The following is a 23,021-nucleotide window of genomic DNA, read 5'->3' on the forward strand; positions in this document are numbered from 1 at the left end:
ATTCATCCAATTCTACAAAAAAAATTTCCTTAATCACATTATTGGCCAGAAAATTGTATTTAGCAGGTTTAATTCATTGATAACACTATCAATTAATGAATCACCGCTATGTATGTTATTTTCGCCTGGTCTGCTTCCGACGTTCTCATCAGTAAGCAGCCAATCCAGAAGGCAGAAAATTCATACATCTATGTTTTCAATAAAAAGAATGAATAGTTTGATGAGGAAATTTTATTTTGGAGCACATTTTCCATAGGCCTCACGAGTTGGGCGCCATTTAATTATGTGACGAACACCACGAGGTTCTACTCGTCTAAGCCTACTCTGTCTAGCTAACTTGCCGGCTCAGTTCAGGGCTGGGGTGGGTCTTTGGCTTCGACTGGGTAGTAAGTCATCATAAATTAAAGTGTAGACAGAGTGTAATACTAGGAGAGGGACAGTACTCATCTCGCATTATCTCAAACGCTCGCACATTCAGTGCCCAATTAGAATTAAAAGTTTAACACATTATTGTTTTCTTCTCCATGGTATACAGTAATTTAATAAACATACTTCATTTTGTTTATAAAAATTATCTCTAGTTAACAATAGTGCTTGATTTATTGAGCCTTTATTTATCGTTACGTTAGTTTGTTTTACTTAAACGGTTGTCTTCATGACTTAATAATACGAAAGATAGAGAACCAACACGGAACACACGGAATTGAGAACCTCACAATCACAACCCCAATCAACTATAATATAGACACGGCTATGCCGTACTTACGCACTTTCCATCGATGTTAGCAGGCCTGATAACTGATGAATCCGTCGTAGCATATATGCTTGTTGATGTTAGCTGTTAAAGATGATAAAGGGTTATGGTTATCAGGCTTTCAAATCCCTATGAACCCCATGTTGGCTGTACAAAAAGTCGAAAAATGAGTTAGTCGATTTTGACAAGTACTAATACAAATTCAATTTAATTATTCAATTTAGCAAACCATGTTGGCACTCTTAGTGCATTTTACGAACGAAAACAATCCAATGCAGATGGTACTGGCGTGTTTTTTGTGTGGAGCCGTAGATCTCTCGCCGGAAGATCTACGCTCCTTTGAACGTCTCTAGTATCGCCTTCGCTGAGCCGCTATCGAATACCGTTTGATAATCTGCAGCGAAGATTCGCTGCCGCAAGATTATCGCCTTATTCCCACTCTAGCCGGTGGTTCGCAGCGAGATTCGCCGCCTTCACCAAAACTCCCTTAGGCTTGCAGGTTAGGGTGAATATCCGCGTGCGCTTCACTAGTGGCACTTGTTCAACAAGGGGAGACGAGGATCGCAATGTGCAACACCTATTCCACTCTATGGAGGGTCTAGCGGGTGCAATTGCCAGAGGTATGGCCAATAAGCTGCATAAAATAACATTTTACCGCAAGGTCTAATCAGATTGACACTACTTACCAATCAGTGGCAAAGAGAAAATTTAGCAAATTCTAAATTCTCTTCTAATAGAGCCGGCCAATCCACAAATCGACAAAAGAAAACCCTGGATGCCAAAATTGTTGGCTTGGTTGCAGTATTATTTTGTATTTATTTTGCAATTTTTCTTTGCAAATTTTGGTCTGATGTAAGCGTTGCACAACAGTGTGTACGTATGTATGTATGTAAAACTCGAGAGAGCGAGAGCAAGTGCGGCTGCAAGCCGACAAGAGCGCAGTGTGCAAGAGAACGTGTGTGTGCGGTGAGAGCGCGAGAGCAAGCGCGGCTGCAAGCCGGTGCGCTTGCGGACAAAAGAGAGAGCACAAATATGAATGTATGAATGTATGTCGGCGATTATCGCGACATACAAACGTACAACGGACAAGAAATAAAGAAAAAACGAAATGCTGGTACGCACAGCTGGAATTTAAGTTATTTAATTTAAATGTTTATATATGTATGGAGTATACAATATATAACATTCGCACTTTAGTATATTTCTCTCTTTGAATACTTTCCACTTATCACCGTTTGCACTTGCACTTGCACTCAGAAAAAAAGAAAAACACACATGCATACATACGTACGCGATTGGCGGAAAAAAAAATAGATATAATAATTTGTTATAAATTAATGTATATAGGATAAAAACGCAGAAAAGGTCGTCCGAAGCAAAATGGAAAGCAACTTGGCAAAAGATGTTGGAATTTTTTGCACAATATCTCGGAAATTGAGGGGCGGACGACCGTGGGAGAAGGATAGGACAAATAGAAAAAACTTGTGATACTTATCAGCGTAGTATGCTGGAATGCCGATGATAATGACCAAAGCTCCTGGCTCGAAGGACCAAATGTTTACGTGGGGGCGCTGAAAATATCCAAGTTCTTCCAGAGGTGGTTTTCCGAAATTTGCACGCATATCAAGTTTGTTTCAAATTTCTGCACATGCGATTTCTGTTACATACACTAATACCAATAGTCTTTATTGATTCCAAAAATTTGGTTGCTATCAAATAAAAATTGTGGAAGTTTAAAGAAGGAAGTTTAAGATATATTTTTGTATAGGGAAAACGCCTTATTACTATGGGTCTTAATTGCACTCTATGCTACATATTTATTGATTTTAATATTATTGCGGTATATCCGTATGATACATTTTATTTAAAGTGAGTAAACTTTGTTTACTTCCGAGCGTGCCAAAATTGTTGTGGCTGACAATGCATTGTCTCTATTGCATCAGCCAAAGAACTGCAAGTGCCATGATCATTTGAGCTTGTATCAAATGATGCTTGTCCATTTATCAGAAAGTTACCTAACATACTTTCCGTTAGGCGCTGTCCATTAATTACGTAATCACTTAGCCGGGGTTGGGGGTCAAGGAAGTGATTATGTTTAATTACATGAGGAGGGAGGGGTATTGGACAATGATTACGTAATCATTTTATAAAAATATATAGCGCCTATTACTCCGTCAATAAATACCGAATGCAACTCTATAATTAAGTCGATATACATATTCTATTATTTGTATATCGAAAATAAGCTGTGCCTTTTGACTCAAAAATATTCGTTAAGAATTTTGTGAATTTTGTTGAGAACAAATAATACCAAACGGGGATAGAATAATGTTGACTCAGGTAAATACTATACATCGGTATCCTTATATCAGGGGTGCTCATTGAGCACTGCTCAACGCCTATACACTGAGTGCACTTTTGTTTTTGTAGATGCCCTGTGCTTATGGGTAGTGCGCCGCTACATACATATGTGCACGTTTTCTGGTGTCTGTGTTCGTAAACGCACTGCCATAAGATGAATTTGAGCACCCATGCCTTATATAAATTAACAAATCGTTGACTTTGTTTTATTAAAAAAGCGATTTGCTTTATTGTGTTGCAAAAATGGAACTAACTTAAATCAATTCTAATTCTTATAATGAAACCTCGCTACCGCTTCTGCCGTCGCTGCTGACGATCCCGCGTTGGCGCTGGTTGCGCAAGTGTCCCACGATGGATATTGTGCTGACACAGGGCATGTGGCACTCGCTGCTGCTTGCGATCCCGCGTTGCGCAAGTGTCCCACGATCGATGTGCTGACCCAGGGCATGTGGCGGATGTTCTGCAGACTTTGCAGAGCTTGCAGAATTGGCTGAGTGCATTTCGGGTGTCGATGCACTTAGCCACCTTCTGTTGTGTCAACATTGTTGTTAACTCCTCCCCTTAAGCGCGGACGTCCTCGGACGCAATGTAGAAGCGTTTTCGCGTTCCATTGCTTGGAGTTTCGACTTCTTGTGCTTGTGTGGCCTTCTGTAATTCTGGAGCGGATTTCAGCTTCCATATCCATATGGCCATTATGATGAATGTTATCGCTAAGATACCAAAAAGTCCGAAGCTGATAGAGTTTGCCTTAAAGCTCTCACTTCTTAGCGTATCCAGTTTCCGAGTGTTATTGATGTTGATTTCTTTCAGCATTTGTAGCGAAAGAACCTCTTCTGTTAACGTCTTTTCGGCCATTAATTGGAAAAGTGGGGGTTGCTTCTGCGTATTTTGCTTCTATTGACTCGTACTTGTCTTCGTTGATGTAGACTGTAGAGTTTTGGAACTGTATTAGATAAGTTCCTTCTAGCTCCATTTCTTCCTTGTCGATTTTAATGTTGCCTTTGAAGCTGTTGAGAAGGATGGTGCCGGTCACTATCTCCTGATGATTTGGGATGTGTTGATTGTTGATGGCTTTGCAGTGTGGTTTTGTATTTTGAAGTAGCGGTGCTATGCAGGAGTCGTTACTAAGATTAATAACATTATTTTTATTACAAATTGTCTTATCACTAAATGTTTCACATTCTTGTATTATAGCGTAAATAGTTTTGTTACAAATTATTATGTTTTCATATAAGGTTGGCCAAAAGTCTTGCGGTATTTCCGATAGGTGTCTTTGCAAGCGCGTAGTTCTAGTTCTATTCGTCGCATCGGTTCATGCTATACCTTTTTGGAAAGCTCTTTTCACGCGCTATTTGTTTGATTTATTTTTTTGTTTTGATTCGTTCGTGAATTATAGCGTCACAAACATGGAGAAAAATAAAGAGAAAATATGGCATATTTTACAGTTCTACTACGGTAAAGGCAAAATGCAACTCATGCTGCCAATAAAATTTGTGCAGTTTATGGACCCAATACAGTTTCAATTTTCACCGCACAACGATGGTTTCAACGTTTTCGTTCTGGTGCAGAGATGGTCGAAGATGCGCCACGGTCCGGAAGGCCTGTCGTCGAAAATTGCGATAAAATCGCTAAATTGATCGAAAGAGATCGGCATAGTAGCGCCGTAGCATCGGCCAAGAGCTGGGCATGAGTCATCAAACCGTTTTAAACCATTTGAAGAAGCTTGGATTAAAAAGCTCGAAGTGTGGGTGCCACACGACTTGACGCAAAAACAATTTTTGACCGTATGGATGCATGCGAATCGCTTCTCAATCGCAACAAAATCGACCCGTTTTTGAAGCGGATGGTGACTGGCGATGAAGAGTGGATCACTTACGACAACGTGAACCGCAAACGGTTGTGGTCGAAAAGCGGTGAAGCTGCCCAGACGGTGGCCAAGCCTGGATTGACGGCCAGGAAGGTTCTTCTGTGTGATTGGTGGGATTAGCGGGGAATCATCCACTATGAGCTGCTCCCCTATGGCCAAACGCTCAATTCGGACCTGTACTTAACCGCTTGAATGCAGCACTCATGCAGAAGAGTCCATCATTGATCAACAGAGACCGAATTGTCTTTCATCAGGATAACGCCAGGCCACACACATTTTGGTGACGCGCCAGAAGCTCCGGGAGCTCGGATGGGAGGTTCTTTTGCATCCACCGTATAGTCCGGATCTCGCACCAAGTGATTACCACCTATTTCTGTCCATGGCGAACGAGCTTGGTAGTCGGAAATTGGCCACAAGAGAGTCCTGTGAAAATTGGCTCTCCGAGTTTTTGCCAATAGAAAAGCGAGCTTCTATAAGAGGGGCATTATGAAGTTGGCATCTCGTTGGGAACTCGTTATCGAACAAAACGGCGCATATTTGACTTAAAACGCATTATTATAACCAATTTTATGAACAATTGAAAATTCAATAAAAATACCGCAAGACTTTTTGGCCAACCTTATATTTTATGTCATTTATTACATTGTCTTGCTTAACTGCTTTAATTATCATAGAGTTACATGGTTGTGTTCCTACTAGGGGTATGTTTACCATATAGAGCATACTATTGCCGTTTGTTGTTATCTTTATTTTAGCAAATTCGAGTAATTCTTCTATATTGATAAACATTCCTTCTTCATTACTTAATATTTCTTCTATTTTATTTACTTCGATTTCTGATAATATAATTGAGTTTACAGTGTTGGTTTTAGCCCAGCTTATTGCATTTACTAGATTGTTTAAGTCATTTTTAGAAGTTGAAGTTTGTATTTTAAAATTGATACAAAATTTTCTTTAATATCATTAGTGTCTATAGTGTGTTTTAATATTGCGTTTGTTACGCGACTCATTTCATTTATTCCTGCAGTTAATTTTTATTGTTTATTACCTGTCTATTGTTATTTTCTAGTTGTTCGTTCAATTTTGCTATTAGAATTTCATGATCACTTCTGTCCGGTGTACCGGCCAGCCATTTCCATGCTGTTCCTAAAGCATCTATGGATCTAATTTTTCGTTTGTTCGGTCTTAACCTACGTAACTCGTTTTTAATTATATTTAGTTCATATTCTAAGTATGGATATAATTGATGAGAGTAGCTAACGTTCTTTAATGACTCTTCTAGTTTTGAGGTCATCTCTTCGTATTCTTTTATGTCGAAAACATGGATTATTTTAAATGTGCTTTCCTGGATTGCGGCGATTCCTGTTTTATCGGGACTAGCTGTGAGTGTGAGTAATCTAATACGGTTGCCAATCCGTAGCATAATGGCAAAAAACCTGTGGACAAAAGTACGTTTTATATTATTTTTATGAACAATTTTTCCTGATTGAGTTTTCACTGTTGTATTGTTGTCTTTAGCTACGATCTCTTTTCGATATCTAGGGGTTATTTTGGACCCTAGTCTTTTGTCAATTTTAATAAAAATGGTTTCGCCTTTTTCATATTTTCTTATAGGGTTTCGTTTCTGATTGTGATAAGATATATCCTCTTCCTGTTTTTGCTGATGTTATTACTAATCTGATTTCTTAAGCGTTCGAGTTCTATTGGGTTTGAATTAAATTGATTGCCAAAAATATTTCTATAGGTTTCTTTTTCGCTGTTGAGTGGATTGAGTGGTTATATTCTTTTACTGTTTTAAAGATCAAGTCCTCAAAAGTGGCTGTCGACTCGTCTCGTTTAAGACACCTCAAGATTTCGGTCATAGTTGAATGAAATCTTTCTATTTGACCGTTACTTGTGGAAGCATACGGTGGGGTCGTGAAGACTTCTACTTTAAGTTGTTCTTTTAATAAGAACTTGATTGACGCTGCGTTTAGAGCCTTTTCGTTGTCCATGACGACTAACTTTGGCATGCCAAATGCCATCATTACCTCCCGTAGGGCGTTTTAGATCTTCGTCAGCTCTTGATTTTACTATTTTTATCTGAGCGTATTTTGAAAATTTATCTATGGCAGTAAGTACTAAAGTTTTCTGTGTAGTGTATAGATCTATATGGATAATTTCTCCAGGGTAAGTAGGTATTGGAGTTGGTTGGATTTCCCCATGTTGAGGATGCCTATCATACTTAGAAAGTTTGCAAGTTTCGCACTGCTTGGCAATAGCCATTACTTTCTTTGTTAATCCTGGGAAAAAAATTTGCTGAGAATTTGGATTTTGTTTTCGATTGGGTTTCTATGAGCTCGAACATGCTCTTTGACGATGATCTCATTCTGGTCAGATTCTAAAGGAATATCCTCTACTTGGGTTTGTGTGTATCTTACTTTATAACTACTGAAATGAAAAGGGTAAATATTTTGAATTTTTCCCATTATTCTTTCAGAAGTAAGCAAGCCGTTTACAATCTTTGGGTCAAGCCTTTCTTTTAAGATTTTTATCAGTTCTTCTTCAGAGTACTCTCTTTTCTTTATTGTATGACGATGGTACTGTGGAAATGGTAATTCGAATTCGTAAGATTCCTTATCTGAAGTCAGTAATAATAATTGGTTTTGAATACGTTAATTGGAATGTTTGCACAAGGTATAAGATTGTGCGATGAACTCTCGTCGCTATGAATGGTAGCTGTGGTGCTATTTATCTGAGCACCTGGAGGATTTCTAGATAGGGCATCTGCCACTACGTTGGAGGTTCCTGGTTTGTATCTGAGTTCGTGATTGTACTCTTCGAGGTAGCTTTTCCACCTTTTGAGTTTACCATTATGATTTTTGTTGCTTAATGCAAAAGTTAATGGTTGATGATCAGTGAATATTATAACTTTAGACGTACCGTAAAGGTACATGCGTAGACTTTGAAGAGCCCATACTATGGCCAACATTTCTTTTTCATTCGTGGCATAATTTTCTTCAGTGCTAGTTAGTGTACGCGAAATAAAAGTGAACGGTCTGCCATTCTGCTCTAGTACTGCGCCTATTGCGTAATTTGAAGCATCTGTTGTGAGCTGAAATTCTTTTGTGAAATCTGGGTATGCAAGAATTACATCTTGCGAAACTAAAGTATTCTTAATTTTTTCGAATGCGATTTTACAATTCTGGTCAAAGACTATGTTTACTTTATGAGAGATATTTTTTGAAGAACGACCATTCTCTCCTCTGAGTAGGGTTGTGAGTGGCTTTGCTAATTTGGCGTAGTCGCGAATAAAACGTCTGTAATAACTTGATAGCCCTAGAAAGGATCTCAAATCCTTTAAGGTCTTTGGTACCGGAAAATTATTAATAGCCTTGACTTTTTCTTTGTTTGTTTTACCCCGTTACACAGTGGGCGATTTGGTCCCGCTAGCGGCATTTAATTAATAACTTCTAAACTAAAATAGATATCTTCAGTCGGTTTTTTCACTGATCAGCAATACTAAAAAGAAAAATCATAGAATTTTTAAGTTAAAAAAATTTTTTTTAAGCCCTGTCCGTCTGTCCGTCTGTGTGTCTGTGTGTCTTTTTTTAATTTTTTAAAGAAATTTTTTTTTAAATTTAAAATTTTGTTTTATTTTTATTTTATTTGAACTTCAATTAACATATTTCATATATAAACTTTATCTAGAAAAAATGATGGGATGATGGCCAAAAAAAATTGGATGACTTCTGAGTGCAATACTAAAAAGATCCCTTTTGGTACTAACACTGTGTCTAAAAGTACCATAGTTTCAAGGCTAGCAGATAATAGCAGTTGATATTACACATTTTTGGACGCCACTGATTCACACTTTCGGCTAATAAAGGAGTTAGACTGGACTTAGTTGAACAAATTAAGTTCTACTCCACGAAAGACAGGTGTACGCTAATCCGGGCTAGTTGTTAATACACTGAATTACCACTACGTTTTATGAGCTACACATTTATAGACCGGTCACAAACATTGATTTTTGAAAATACATACCTTGAATATTATAAAAACCAAACTTCTAACAAATTCACCAAAAATTATAAATTTCCGAGGACCTCAAATTCCATGCGCGCAAAGAGAAAAAATTGTGTAAAGCTCTTTGCGAAATCATAAATCACAGCTATGATCAGCTGATCGTAGAGCTTTCAAAAAGACTAATCAAAGCATCTGCTATCGATATGTGAAAAAATATTAACGGATTTTTAAATTTGAAAATTTGAATTAAATGCCGCTGGACCAAATCGCCCACTGTGCGTTATTAGAAATAGTGAAGCCGAGGAAATCAACTTCATTTCTAAAGAATTCACACTTATCGATTTGTACTTTCATATTTGCTTTGGCTAATGTGGAGAATACTTTATCGAGATCTTGGGTGTGTTCATCTTCAGATTTACTAAAAATTATTATATCGTCGATATAGACATAGCATCTTGTTCCGATATGTTCTCGTAAGATGTCATCGAGAGCTCTTTGGAAAATAGATGGAGAGTTCTTTAAGCCAAACGGAAGTCTGGTGAATTCGAACTTTCCGCCGTTTACTGAAAACGCTGTCTTCTCTATATCTTTTGGATAAAGCGGGATTTGGTGAAAACCGCTTTTCAGATCGAGCACTGTAAAATATTTATTTCTACCCAATTGAGCGATGATTTCGCCAATCTCTGGAATTGGGTATCGATCCGATATTGTTATAGCATTAAGTTTTCTATAATCTATAACAAGTCTGTATTTCTTTTCACCAGATGAATCTGCTTTTTCGGTACTATCCATACTGGGGCATTATAAGGTGACCGTGAAGGTCTTATTATGCCATCATCGAGCAACTGATTGATTTGTTTCTCGACTTCTGGTCTTAGAGAGGCTGGGTATGGATAATGTCTGCTATGAGCTGGTAGATCTGTATTTGTTCTGATTTGTCCTTGTACCGCGGTGGTGTATGTTAATTTTTCGTCAGGTTCCGAAAATAGTTCAGTATGTTTTTAACTATTTGATTGAGTATGTCTTTTGACATACGGTCATGTGTTCTGTTCGGATTTTAATATGATTTACTGTCTGGGTTGCCAATTGCTTTATCTTTACTTTATAATTACCTTTTATAACCAGAATATCATTCTTTACGTCGATCACCGCATCGAGTTTTTCAGTGTATCATTACCCAAGATACCATGGAATGTTTTAAGAGTGGGTAATAAGAAGAATTTAATTGGGTGATCAGGAAAATTGAATAGACTAATGTGAGTGTGGTGGGTAATCTTAGTTTGCCCTCCAACGGAATTTGCAAAAATGGCTTTTCGTTAAGTTTCGGATTCTGTATTGGATTTGTCTGAATATAGTTTTGATTAGAACCGGTGTCAATTAAAAATTTGAAAATTTTCCCGTCCCTCGTAGCACAATTGAAGTAAGGCAACGAAGAACTGTTCAATCTAAAAATGGATATCGGAAGTATCGACTGTCTCTAAAACGTGGCCCTCATTGGTCTGATCGTCCTCTTCATATGGATTAATTGATCCATTTTGTTCCCAAGCTTCGTAGTAGTCTTGTTCGGATGTCTTTTCAGGATAAGGAGACGGATACTCATTATCCGCGAATTGTTCGGCTTCTCCAGTGGATACATGGAATTGCCTTTGATACTTAAGAGGCTGGTTTGCTTGTGAAAGCGGCGGTGGTCTTTTCCCGCTGTTCAAGTCGTAGACTGTTCTACTTGTTTTGCGTTTGTTGTTCCTGCTGCTGTAGCCACAAAAGAATTGCTGCTGCTGCTGTTGCTGGAGTTGTTGCTGCCATTTCAAAATTGCTGTTGCTGTTGCTCCAATATTGACTGAACGTCAAGAGCATTTTGTTGTTGGCGTTGTGCAGTAATTTCCTTCGAGTTATGTACTTGTAGACGGCGCTGAGCCTGTCCATTTCCATTTTTGCAATTGAGGCATAAGATAAGCCTATACTATTGCAGACAGAAGGGTTAGGCATTTGCTGAATTGGTTGCTGTCGAGCTGACTGTTCTTGCTGTTGTTGTTGTTGTGGTTGTAGTCGCGTTGATTGCTTCTTCGAACCCATAGATCGTCTTAGGTAATCTTGATACCACTGGCAACCCCTGTAACTTGCCGTATGATTCCCTCCACAGTGCATACATGTAGGCGGTTGATGTTGTGGACGTACACACTGCTTTGTAAAGTGATGTTCACCACAACGAGCACAATTGGGATGACGACGGCAGTATTTCGCTGTGTGGCCAAATTCTAGGCATCGTATACATTGAGCGATTTCCGATGTTTTCCGCATCCTTTCTATTCTTATTCGTTGTCGGTAAAGCGTTGCTATATCATATACATCATTAATTTTAGCACAAGGCTTGATATTAATAAAAAAATATGTTAAGTTTCTCATCTCGGTTAGACCTTGATCTTGGGTTATGCACCTGAAGGGCTTCAAAGCCTAAAACTTTAAAATTGGCAACAATTTTGTGTGCTATGATGAAGCCCCTTAACTACTATTCTGTGAGGCTTCTCTTCCTTTAATTGGCACGTATGGAATTCAATTTCCATTTTATCAAAATGATGAACAATGGCTCTATAAGTTTGAGAGTCCTTGGGAACAATTCTGGCTGTTACTCCTTGGATAACTTTGACTAGTACGTTATCTAAACTAGTGACCTCCGATATGACATCAAATAGATCGTTAAGGTTTGTAATACTTAAAACTATTTGCGGTGGTTTTGAAGTAACATTAGCATTATTATTACTATCACAATTAATAGGTTGAGATCTATTGCCTGAGTCATGTGTTTCCATATTATCATTTGATAAATTTTGTTTGGATAGCTGCCATAGAGCTAGTAGGGCATTCCTCTGCAGCACTACTGATATCTTCAACATGTCTGTCACTGTTTAAGTCGACTTCCATGTCTAGTAAGGCAAACCTATTCCTAGAGCTTGCCTTGCTGGTTGATGCTGTGGATGATCCAAATGACAATTCTCTGTGCACCTTCTTAGAGTTACCAATTGGTGAGAGTGTTTTCTTCCTCTTTCTCGACAGATGTTTTTGGCTAACCTTCAACTTGGTAGCAGCATCATTAAATGGAGGAGGCGAAAATCCAGAAGTGTTATTGACAGTTGGAGAGACAATTGTAGCACCTCCACTGAGAGATTCGCAGAATTATTATCCATGCTCACTGCAGAGCAAACACTGCTGATTGTCGTAGTTGATGCAGTTGCCATAGTGAAAATTGTATTACTAGTAGCACTAGTAAATGTAAGCGTTGTGGTTATGGTACTAATATTTTGAGTTTCAGAACACAAAGGGATAATACACAAAATCACTAATAATTTCTGACTTTATCTCCAAAGGTGATTTACCAACAACTTGTTGAATTTTTTCATAATCAAACTGCTTATTGCTAAGCTGAGAGTTAGAACAAATATTTCCATCCATTACCAAATATTTTACTAATCAAATGTAACTTTTTGTTTCAGTTTGGCTTCAAATAGCAAAAGTTTCTGCTAAGTTTTGTCAAGGACAAAAGAAGGTCAGTCAGATCGCTTGACAGATAAGCGCAGATTTTATTACCCTCTTGTGCGGCTGCACATGTAATGCTCCTATGGGGCATCACTGTTCAGAACATAGAAGCAGCACTATGCTCTTTCCCTCCTCTGAACGGCTCATGGGGTCCCTGTTACCCGATGCTAACAATTTTGGCGCGGCCCTATGGGGCAGCACCGGTAGGAGACGTGTTGATCCTCTGCTCGACTGCTTTTCGCCTTTTCGAATTAGTCCAAGTTAGCCGATGCTAACAATTTTAGTGCGGCCCAATGGGGCAGCACCGGTATGAGTCGAGCCGATCCTCTGCTATGGCACTAATTCGCTTGCTGAGTTGTATTCCAGTTAGCCGATGCTAACAATTTGAGTGCGGCCCAATGGGGCAGTACCCGTAGGAACAGTGGCAATCTCCTTTGCTTTTCAGATTATGTATATGCCCACTGTAACTCCAGCAGCAGCTTTGCGCGCCGATAATGCGCAGGTGAAAATACTATGTGGCGGTGGCCAAACTGTTTAAACGCTTTCCAAACGTTTATAAACCCACGCCGCGCTAACTTACAAATGCCTAAAAACATTTCTTATTAGAAATATGTAAATGCTTATGTAACCTACGTACCTTATAATTATCCAAACAATACTCTGGTGGCTATGTCCACGCAGATGGAGAAAATTTTCCTTCGATAAAATTCAGCACTGGATTTGCTGAGTTTTTATACATACATAAATTTGCATTAATAAATTTGCAAAAATGGTCCACGCGCCTTGGTACCAGAAACGGAAAAGAAAAATTTCTTCTTCTTCCAATGTCTCTTCGATATTCGAATATTGAGCTTACACAGAGTTGATCTCAATTATTCGATCAATCTCTGTAATTTATTTGTGTGAATGGTAAATTACTGTCAAGGGCTGCTAACTCGACTAAGTGATATGTAATATGCGATTAATCGATATTAGTCAGCTGGATATGTTTATATATCGTAAATGGCCAGAATTTGCAAATGCAAATTTAAAATTTAAAATTGATGTTTACCAAATATCTTTTGTGTGAAAAGTGCCTAACTCCTTCCCATCTAAATCTTCAAGAAGATATAACGAGTTGCCGATCTTGCTTTTGATTCTGGGTTGAAATTATTGGCCAAGTTGCTGAGCTTGAAGTTTCTTTTGACTACTTCTTGGCCTATTTGAAAGGAACGCACTTTACTACGCAAATCATACTTATTTTGATTGGTGTTATACGATTTTTCTAGGTTTTTCTATTTTTGTAAATTCATCTAATCGTTCTAATCTTGCAGCATCTTGCGCATGGCAAATCATTTGCTGTCCAAATACTGCTAAATAAGGCGACATGGCGATAGATTGATGAAGATGGGAGCGCAATGCACAATGATACGATCCAGATATTGATCCCAATCACGTTGATCGGATCGCAAATATGATCGCAATGCAGCATTGATACTTCTATTGACTCGCTCGGCAGCATTAGCTTGAGGCGAATACGCTGCAGTGAATGTGTGTGCTACTCCATATTGGTTAAGGAAGGAAGAAAAGTCACCACCCTTAAATTGGCTGCCGTTGTCACTGACAACAACTTCCGGCACACCAAAGCAGTTAAATATATCACTTAATATAGTGATGATTATCTGCGATGTGAATCTTTTAACCGCTTTTAAAAATGTAAATTTTGAAAAGTGGTCTAAAATGATGAAAATGCCAATATTTCCTCGCTTCGACCTTGGAAAGGGTCCAATAAAATCCAAATATAACCTTTGAAAAGGTCTCTCAGTAACGATCTGCTGACCCATTGGTGGCTTGAGAACGTGAGTTGGATATTTGCAGGTCCTGCAAGAATCACATTTCCCAATGTAATCGCGTACATCTGTAACCATACGAGGCCAGAAGAACTTCTGTCTAATCCGATCTAAACATTTTGAAACGCCACAATGTGAAGCAGATGGTTGATTGTGTGCAGCTTCCATCACACTGGTGCGTAGCTCGAGAGGAACGACTAATTTCCAATTAGATTCATCATGGTCCGGGTGACCATTAGATACGATGATACAGGAAACCGTTTTCTATTCTATAATCCGGTAAATTTAATGCAATATATTTTGCTTTCATGGCTTGGTAGTTTGAAGATTGAAAAGCATCTGAATTTAAATTAATTTCAGGGACGATTTCAACTTCAACGGCATTTATATCAGCGTCTTCAAAAGAACGGGACAGGGCATCTGCCACGACGTTTTGTGAACCTCTTCTATGTTCTATAGTGAAGTTAAACCCTTGCAATTTAATAGCCCATCTTCCATTCAAATCTTTTCGATTCATGAGCCACCGTAAACTCGCGTGATCGGTAACTACTTTGAACTGATGTCCTTCTATATACATTCGAAACCGTTGTATGGCTAGAACGACAGCTAAGCATTCTAATTCGGTCACTGAATAATTTCTCTGAGCTTTATTGAGCTTCTTCGATATAAACGATATTGGCCGTTCAACACCTTCTTCATCGCACTGAGCTAATACCGCACCTATGCCGTCAATGGACGCATCGTATTGCACGATAAAAGGTTTTTCATAATCAGCATGAACCAATAACGGTGCTGTGCAAAGTTTACTTTTATAAGCTCAAATGCTTCTTGAGCGCTTGTGTTCCAAATTAAGCTTTTGCCACGCAATAAGTCAGTTAGAGGATGAACAACCGCAGAGTATTGTGGAACGAAACGTTGATACCAACCGGTCATGCCAACAAACCTTCTGAGTTGTCTCTGTGTTTTGGGGACCGGGAAGTCATGTACAGCTCGAACCTTATTGGGATTAGCCTGTAAAGTACCTTCACCTACTATATATCCTAGATATTCCACTCTAACCAAACCAAATTGGCTCTTTTCGATATTAATTGTGAGACCTGCTCCTCGCAGTCGCTCCGAAACCAACGCTAAATGCTCTAAATGCTCTTCGAAATTAGAAGACATTACCAGTAAATCATCGAGATATACCATAACTTGAGGTTTCAACTGGTATGGAATTACTTGGTCCATTAATCGACACATGGTCTGAGGTGCGTTGCACAATCCAAATGGCATTCGTTTGAATTGATATAATGGACGATTAGTAATTGAAAATGCGGTTTTAAGTCGAGATTGGGGTTCCAATGCGATCTGCCAAAATGCATCCTTAAGATCTATTTTGGAGATATACGCACTTGGGAGAGTCTACTTAAGATACCCTCTAGATTGGGCATTGGATAAGCATCTTTTATAGTTGCTTCATTTAATTTCCGGGAGGAGTTTGGACAATTGTAATACCTAATTTTGTCCATGAATCGTTTCCGATAATGACATCAATCTTAATATCAGGTACTATAACGAAATCGATTTCAAATGGGGAATGGTTGTAGATCAGTCGGGCGATAATTCGTCCAATTATATGTTGTCTTTGACCATCGGCTGTTCGAACATTGCCAGTCGTCTTACGATATTTCAACTTTTCATTGATAATACGATTAGCAAGACTTCCGCCAATAATACTTTTATTTGCTCCACTATCCAGCAACGCAAACCATGGCTTGCCAAGGAGGTCAATTCTAATAAATGGTCGATTATCTTGTTTGGTATAAGTAATGGTCCATACTGTGCAATATTTTAATTCACACTTCGACTTCCAGTATTCTTAGAGGCGTTTGGAAGATCTAGATTTACGATCTTTAATCGAAGGTGACAAGTGTGTTGGGTTAGTAGTGTTCGTCGTTAGTGGATCCGAGGCTTTGAGAGGATATTCGTTACCTAATTGGGACGAACATCCTGTAGTGCATTTTCCGGATGCGAATTGCAGTGACCACACTTCGGCTTATATGTATTTAAAGCACCACAACCGTAGCAAAACACTCTACGAGGCTTTAAACAGTCTTGGTATCTATGACCCAACCCATCACAGTTCCAACATTTGATCTTGTCTGATATTTTTACCGCATACACACTGTTGGACTATGTAATTTCTTCTTCCGGAATGAAATCAGAATCTTCATGCGTAATAACATTTACTGCGCGTCTAGGGAAACCAGATGTGGTCATCGGCTTAAGCTTGTTACTGGTAAAGAAGTTTTCATGCTTATGACATTCTCGACGCAAACTTGCCAATGTAACTGTGTTAACGTGCAACAGCTCGTGATACAGCTCAGGCTTTAAATTGTTTCGCACTTCTGCCACTATTTCCTCATCCGATAAAGGATTGCGTAAACCATCTGCGATGGATACCATTGCATCGAGGAAATCATCAAAGCATTCATTACGGTCTTGTTTACGCCTACGCATCGCATCTTTGATATCTCGATCGGTGCGTTGATCTCGATATCTCTCGTAGACGAGTACACAAAATGAACCAGTTCATCTCGTGTTCCATTCGGTGACAACGCCAAAAGAAGTTTAAGGCTGTCCCCGTGAACAAAATATGACCGTATTTATAGAGAAGATCAAAATCACCATTCAAGCACTGCCCGGTTAAGCAACTTACTCTATAAATGAAATCTTCAATAGAAATGTCTGTGCCAGAGCCACTGAACTTGATATGCCAGTTAGATATCACATTTGAAGTTTTATCTGAGCGTTCATCAGTAGAATTACGACGAATTGGTGAGTTATCATTTCGGATTGTAAATTGTCGATTTCTTCTATTGTTGTTGCCAGAGAATATGGGAGGCATTGGTACGTCCCACTCTAGCTGAGGTTCTTCCGGACGTTCTTGTTGAACTCCAGAAATAGTTAAGTTTCGTATGGCTGAACGGATCACGTCCGTTAAAACTTTTGCCATATTAACTCGATATGTCTCTAATGAACTAGATATTAATTGTTGAACACGTTCTTCCGATATGCCGTTTGATTCAGCCGGATCTACTCGAACCGCTGCTGATGTGTTCGCCCTTTGATTCACTCCAGTATTTATTCTTGGGTTTCACCTTGTATTTGGCCGATTTCTGGGCACTGCACCCGTGTTGATACTTGGATTGTTAATTCTAGCATTTCTGGAGGATGGCTCATTGGGTTCTATTGGAACACTCGCTATATCATCTAACTGACTGCGCGAGCATGCACGTCGACAGACTGGACATGTTTCATTTTCACTCAGCCATGTTGTCAAACATTGTCGATGAAATTTGTGCTTACATAAGGTTTCAGCAAATTCAGTTAGACTACTAGTGTCATTACAAATACTACAGCTCGACTGCGGATCGCGTGGTGGATTTCCCAACAAGTTATCGAGGCTACGTCGAACTGCCATATTTGACGCAACAAAAACTTCACTCCAAAAGAAATTAACTTAACTAAACAAACCAACCGGTAATTTCGGGAAAAATAAACCAAAAGAAAGATAATAAGATACGATACTCAATACGATAAACTCGGTAATCAATATAAATCATAAAATTTTGGGTCTTATCCTTTGTACAATTGGTGTGTCAAATTATAAATAGGATGCCGTATTCTGCCCGTAAAAGATATCAATTTAGTTTTTCCTTTTTGTGGAGAACTGTCAGGATTCGATGTTTTCTTAAGAGAGGAACTGACGAAACGCTCCATTCAGAACAATCTCGATCTTAAGTGAAACAACACTGTTGTAATCAGATAATAGTTCCCTGGTATAGTTCCGCTAATTAGTCAGACTATCAATCCGAGGTGAACTTAAATCTTATTTACTTCAGGGGTCTAATTCGCATGTTTGATTGTGGTCAGGATCCAAATATTCAGAATTCCTGCATATTCCAGGCAATCAAACAATTGAACGTTAAAGTTTTAGGGGTACTATTGCAGTGCAGGTCAAACTGCTAACATGCCTCGGACGGAAATCCTTATACTTTATTTTATTTTCATATCTAGCATGTCGAGCTTGCTTGGCCCCACGTTCGGGCGCCATTTAATTATGTAACAAACGCCTCTCGAGTTTGTTTGGCTCCACGTTCGGGCGCTATTTGATTATGTAACAAACCGATTATACACAGCCTATGATAACGTACTCTGCTTACGGGTGCCGACTGTTGCTCAGGGCAAATGGGGTGGGTTTGTGTTATCTATAGGAGCTGAGGTTACATTATTAAAAGAGGTAAGCAGAGTGTATCGATATCTTAAACATCAAAATCTGAATTGACATACGAACAAGCCTAAAAGTCGCAGATCCTAGATGTCATGGATACTCTTCTATACCCTCCCGTCCTGTAAAGCCCATTAGGGTCTTTACCCTTTCTATAGTTTGATTTATGACACACACAACTATACTCAGTTGCCCGAATGGCTTAATTTAATTCATTTTCAATAATATCATTACGTTAAGATTTCATAATTGGACTCATTTTCAAGGGCGGTCAATACCCTGTAACTTTTCTTAATATTTACGGTACTAAACAACTATATATACAATACTACAATGGTAAATATGGCATGTGTTATACTGTTGACATTATTAAATTTGCAATTATCGGCCAAGCCGTACTCACATACTTTTAGTTTTATATAGATGTACACAACTCACTGATGATCAGGCCTGATGATGAATGATGTGTGTGTGGTGTTTTATTTTGTTGATGAGATGATGTTTGTTTGCTGTGTGAACTTCCAAAAGAGAATTAGAATAATGTTAACAGTATTGAATAACGACTACATACCATACCATGTACTTATAAAACTATGTACATTACAAGAAATAAGAAAGCTACGTTAATTCATTAATTTTAATTTAACATTAATGCAAATACCAGTACTTTTTCAATTATACAAATTAATTAGCGGCAAACAGGTTATGGCTATTAGCCGCGGAAAATCCTCATAGACGGCGACAAATCATGTAATGCTCCTATGGGGCATCACTGTTCAGAACATAGAAGCAGCACTATGCTCTATCCCTCCTCTGAACGGCTCATGGGGTCCCTGTTACCCGATGCTAACAGTTTTGGCGCGGCCCTATGGGGCAGCACCGGTAGGAGACGTGTCGATCCTCTGCTCGACTGCTTTTCGCTTTTCGAATTAGTCCAAGTTAGCCGGTGCTAACAATTTTAGTGCGGCCCAATGGGGCAGCACCGGTATGAGTCGAGCCGATCCTCTGCTATGGCACTAATTCGCTTGCTGAGTTGTATTCCAGTTAGCCGATGCTAACAATTTGAGTGCGGCCCAATGGGGCAGCACCGGTAGGAACAGTGGCAATCTTCTTTGCTTTTCAGCTTATGTATATGCCCACTGTAACTCCAGCAGCAGCTTTGCGCGCCGATAATGCGCAGGTGAAAATACTATGTGACGGTGGCCACACTGTTTAAACGCTTTCTAAACGTTTATAAACCCACGCCGCGCTAACTTGCAAATGCCTAAAAACATTTCTTATTAGAAATATGTATATGCCTATGTAACCTACGTACCTAATAATTATCCAAACAATACTCTGGTGGCTATGTCCACGCAGATGGAGAAAATTTTCCTTCGATAAAATTCAGCGCTGGATTTGCTGAGTTTTTATACATACATAAATTTGCATTAATAAATTTGCAAAAATGGTCCACGCGCCTTGGTACCAGAAACGGAAAAGAAAAATTTCTTCTTCTTCCAATGTCTCTTCGATATTCGAATATTGAGCTTACACAGAGTTGATCTCAATTATTCGATCAATCTCTGTAATTTATTTGTGTGAATGGTAAATTACTGTCAAGGGCTGCTAACTCGACTAAGTGATATGTAATATGCGATTAATCGATATTAGTCAGCAGGATATGTTTATATATCGTGAAATGGCCAGAATTTGCAAATGCAATTTTAAAATTTAAATTGCACCCTCACAATGTTTGTGCAGCATGTTGGGATCAAATTCTGGCTCATAATTAAGAACAGAACGATGATCCTAACGATCCTGACAGTGGTGAACCAAAATGTCCAACGTGTAAAAAGTTGTTAAAGAAACTATCCGTAATGTTTATATAAGTTAAGACAAACAAACGGTCTGAGTTCGCTGATCGAATACGACACTGGCCAAATAGCTGAATAAGCATTTGACCGGATGTCGTTGCATAGCCGGCAACCACGACATATTTGCGTGGCCGCTATGAAACGATCTCGTAACCATAAGTTGCGGGATTGTCTTGATTGATTTTATGTATATTCGATTTTGAACAGAGGCACTTCGGCCCTGTTAATAAATAATCATTAAAATAAAACTCCGCCTTTTAATTATACGAAAAGTTTCTAAATTTCAGGCGTAAAAGTCATCGACTAATTTATTGATATAAATCAAATTAAATAATTGATATAAATCAAATCAAATAATTGGCGCCCAACTAGTGGTAATTTTAATTACCCACGAGTGTTTTAATATCGCGTTATCAAAACAAAAACAACAGCAAACGCTAAAAATAAAACCAAAGTGACAACAATAAAAACAAAAGAAAAACAAAAACAACAGCAAACGCTAAAAGTAAAACCAAAGTGACAACAATAAAACAAAGAAAAACAAAAACAACAGCAAACGCTAAAAATAAAAAAACAACGACAACTACAAACCAGTGACTGCTGCGCGGGAAGCCTACCCCATTATAACAACAACAAACCAGTGACTGCTGCGCGGGAAATATACCCTTTCCTACCCTATAAAATTCTCGTAACAAGTCATGTAAGTGGAGTTCCTTTTTAGCAAAGTTTTTAAGTCTGCTAAGCAAATCAAACTAATCAAAAAGTTAAACTGCTTCATTAAATTTTGCAACTTGGAATTAAAAAATATTTTTAAGTAAGAACTGTGTTTATTTCTTTTTGCCACATTGTGTTTACAAAAAAGTTTTAACTTTGCATCATTCGTAATTCGACCCGTTGAATTTTTTGTTGTTTTTGCGCTCAGTCGCCTACTCATGAGTTTGATTGTTTTCATTTTCCGTACCCATTCAACGTTCGGGCCGATGAGCTCGCCGTTTTCAAGCTACAGAACCCCTCAGCAACATTGCACCGATTCAGAGTCAGACTCTGATAGCCATACTAGAGTTCTTGGGAACAGAATTGTAAAGAGCAAGCGTATTCTTGTTGCTTCTTCACCAAACATGGACCCAGAACAACTTAGAACAGTGGTTGAGGCAGCGATAATTTGAGCACCCTGCCTTATATAGTATTTATATGTTTGTAAATATCTTATCTTTTGATTTTAATGAAGCTAGATATTTTATATACATTTAATACTCACTTATATATATATTTTGTTGTTTCCTCTAATTACTTAGCAAGATCAGAGCGAAATTGACCTATTGACGGCTGGATGGTCAGCACTAATATCCCGAAAGAGTGGTGAAATAGATGCAAATAAAACGAAAGTGACCCAGCTTGAGCTGGAAATCAGGCATCTAAATAGAACTAAAGAGGACATGCAAGTCAAGCTGGTACGAATAAAGCTTAATACATTCCGATGTTAATAAATTCGTTCAATACTAATTTTAATCATGTCTTGAGGGCTGAGCAGATGAAGAAAGAAGAGGAATGTATCTTGAAAGATCAAAGACTTTCCCTAGCTGAGGAAAAGATAGAATATTATGAGAAGAAGCTAAATACGACGAAGAGAAGTCCTAGAGAGGTACATACAATTATTAACAATATAGTAATTGTCAATAGTATCTATAATAATTAATTTTAGGGAATAATATCGTTGGAGTGTCCATTTCAAAACCCCCGACGAGAACACTCAGCAAGCAACAGGGGATGATGACGCAATTGCTACAAGATTGAGAAGTCGTAAAAGGCGCATAAGTACAGCACCCTCTTTGCCCGTTATTTAAAATGGGTTCTGTTTTTTGCCAATGTTTTTGCGTTGTTGTTGTTGTTGTTGCTGTTCTTGTAACCGTTACGCTTGGCGAAACGAACTGTGCCATGGCAAAGGTGGGGTGAGAGGGAGAGAGGGAGAGAGGGGTGTGTGTGCGGGGACGCTGTAAATCCAAAGGACTTGGTGCGGAAGCCAAAGATAACATTTTGCACAATTCTCTGGTGTCATTTCCATCCATGCACATGCCAATTGATGTGTTTTACTTTCAGCTTGGCAACCACCAAACCCAAAACATGCTACAACATCATCGCAACAACATCCACGCACTTTCGATACTCTTTCCGGAAAGTAATCAAACAATAAATACAGAAAGAATGAAAATAAACTAAGAATGAAAATATGAAATAGAAAATGCGGTAATCGAATAAATTAAATTGAATCAACCAATAATGTAATAAATTATAATAATCAATAATAAATTTAAAATTACATGAAAAAATTTCGGACTCAGCCCACTCGCATCTAACAAAGAATAGGCGCCTATGCAGGTAAGATTTTAGCAGCAGGAAGAATGGAGCTGGTAGCATAGACTTGAGCTTGTAAAGCAAGCCAAAATGCCACTCAAATATCGTTTAAATGAACTCAATATCGTTTGCGAGATTCTTTGGCATTACTTTGGGGTTCCATGTTGACTCCTAATACCAAATTGGTGCT

The 23,021-nt window shown here is 38.6% G+C and overlaps 1 protein-coding gene across 2 annotated transcripts; it reads left to right on the forward strand.

Moving 5' to 3' along the window:
- The first annotated feature begins 2,998 nt into the window (after positions 1-2,998).
- On the forward strand, positions 2,999-22,746 carry LOC132798059 (uncharacterized). 2 transcript variants are annotated; one of them, XM_060809775.1, is made up of 4 exons: positions 2,999-3,094; positions 21,775-21,930; positions 22,011-22,121; positions 22,577-22,746. In XM_060809775.1, exons 1-4 carry the CDS (start codon positions 3,083-3,085, stop codon positions 22,694-22,696), a joined length of 399 nt encoding a protein of 132 aa, XP_060665758.1. In that variant the 5' UTR covers positions 2,999-3,082; the 3' UTR covers positions 22,697-22,746. The 2 variants fall into 2 exon arrangements, with proteins under 2 accessions (XP_060665758.1, XP_060665759.1); XM_060809776.1 differs by lacking the exon at positions 22,577-22,746 and adding an exon at positions 22,182-22,431.
- The last annotated feature ends 275 nt before the right edge of the window (positions 22,747-23,021 follow it).

This window comes from Drosophila nasuta, unplaced genomic scaffold (genome assembly GCF_023558535.2).
Source record: "Drosophila nasuta strain 15112-1781.00 unplaced genomic scaffold, ASM2355853v1 ctg78_pilon, whole genome shotgun sequence".
NCBI lineage: Eukaryota > Metazoa > Arthropoda > Insecta > Diptera > Drosophilidae > Drosophila > Drosophila nasuta.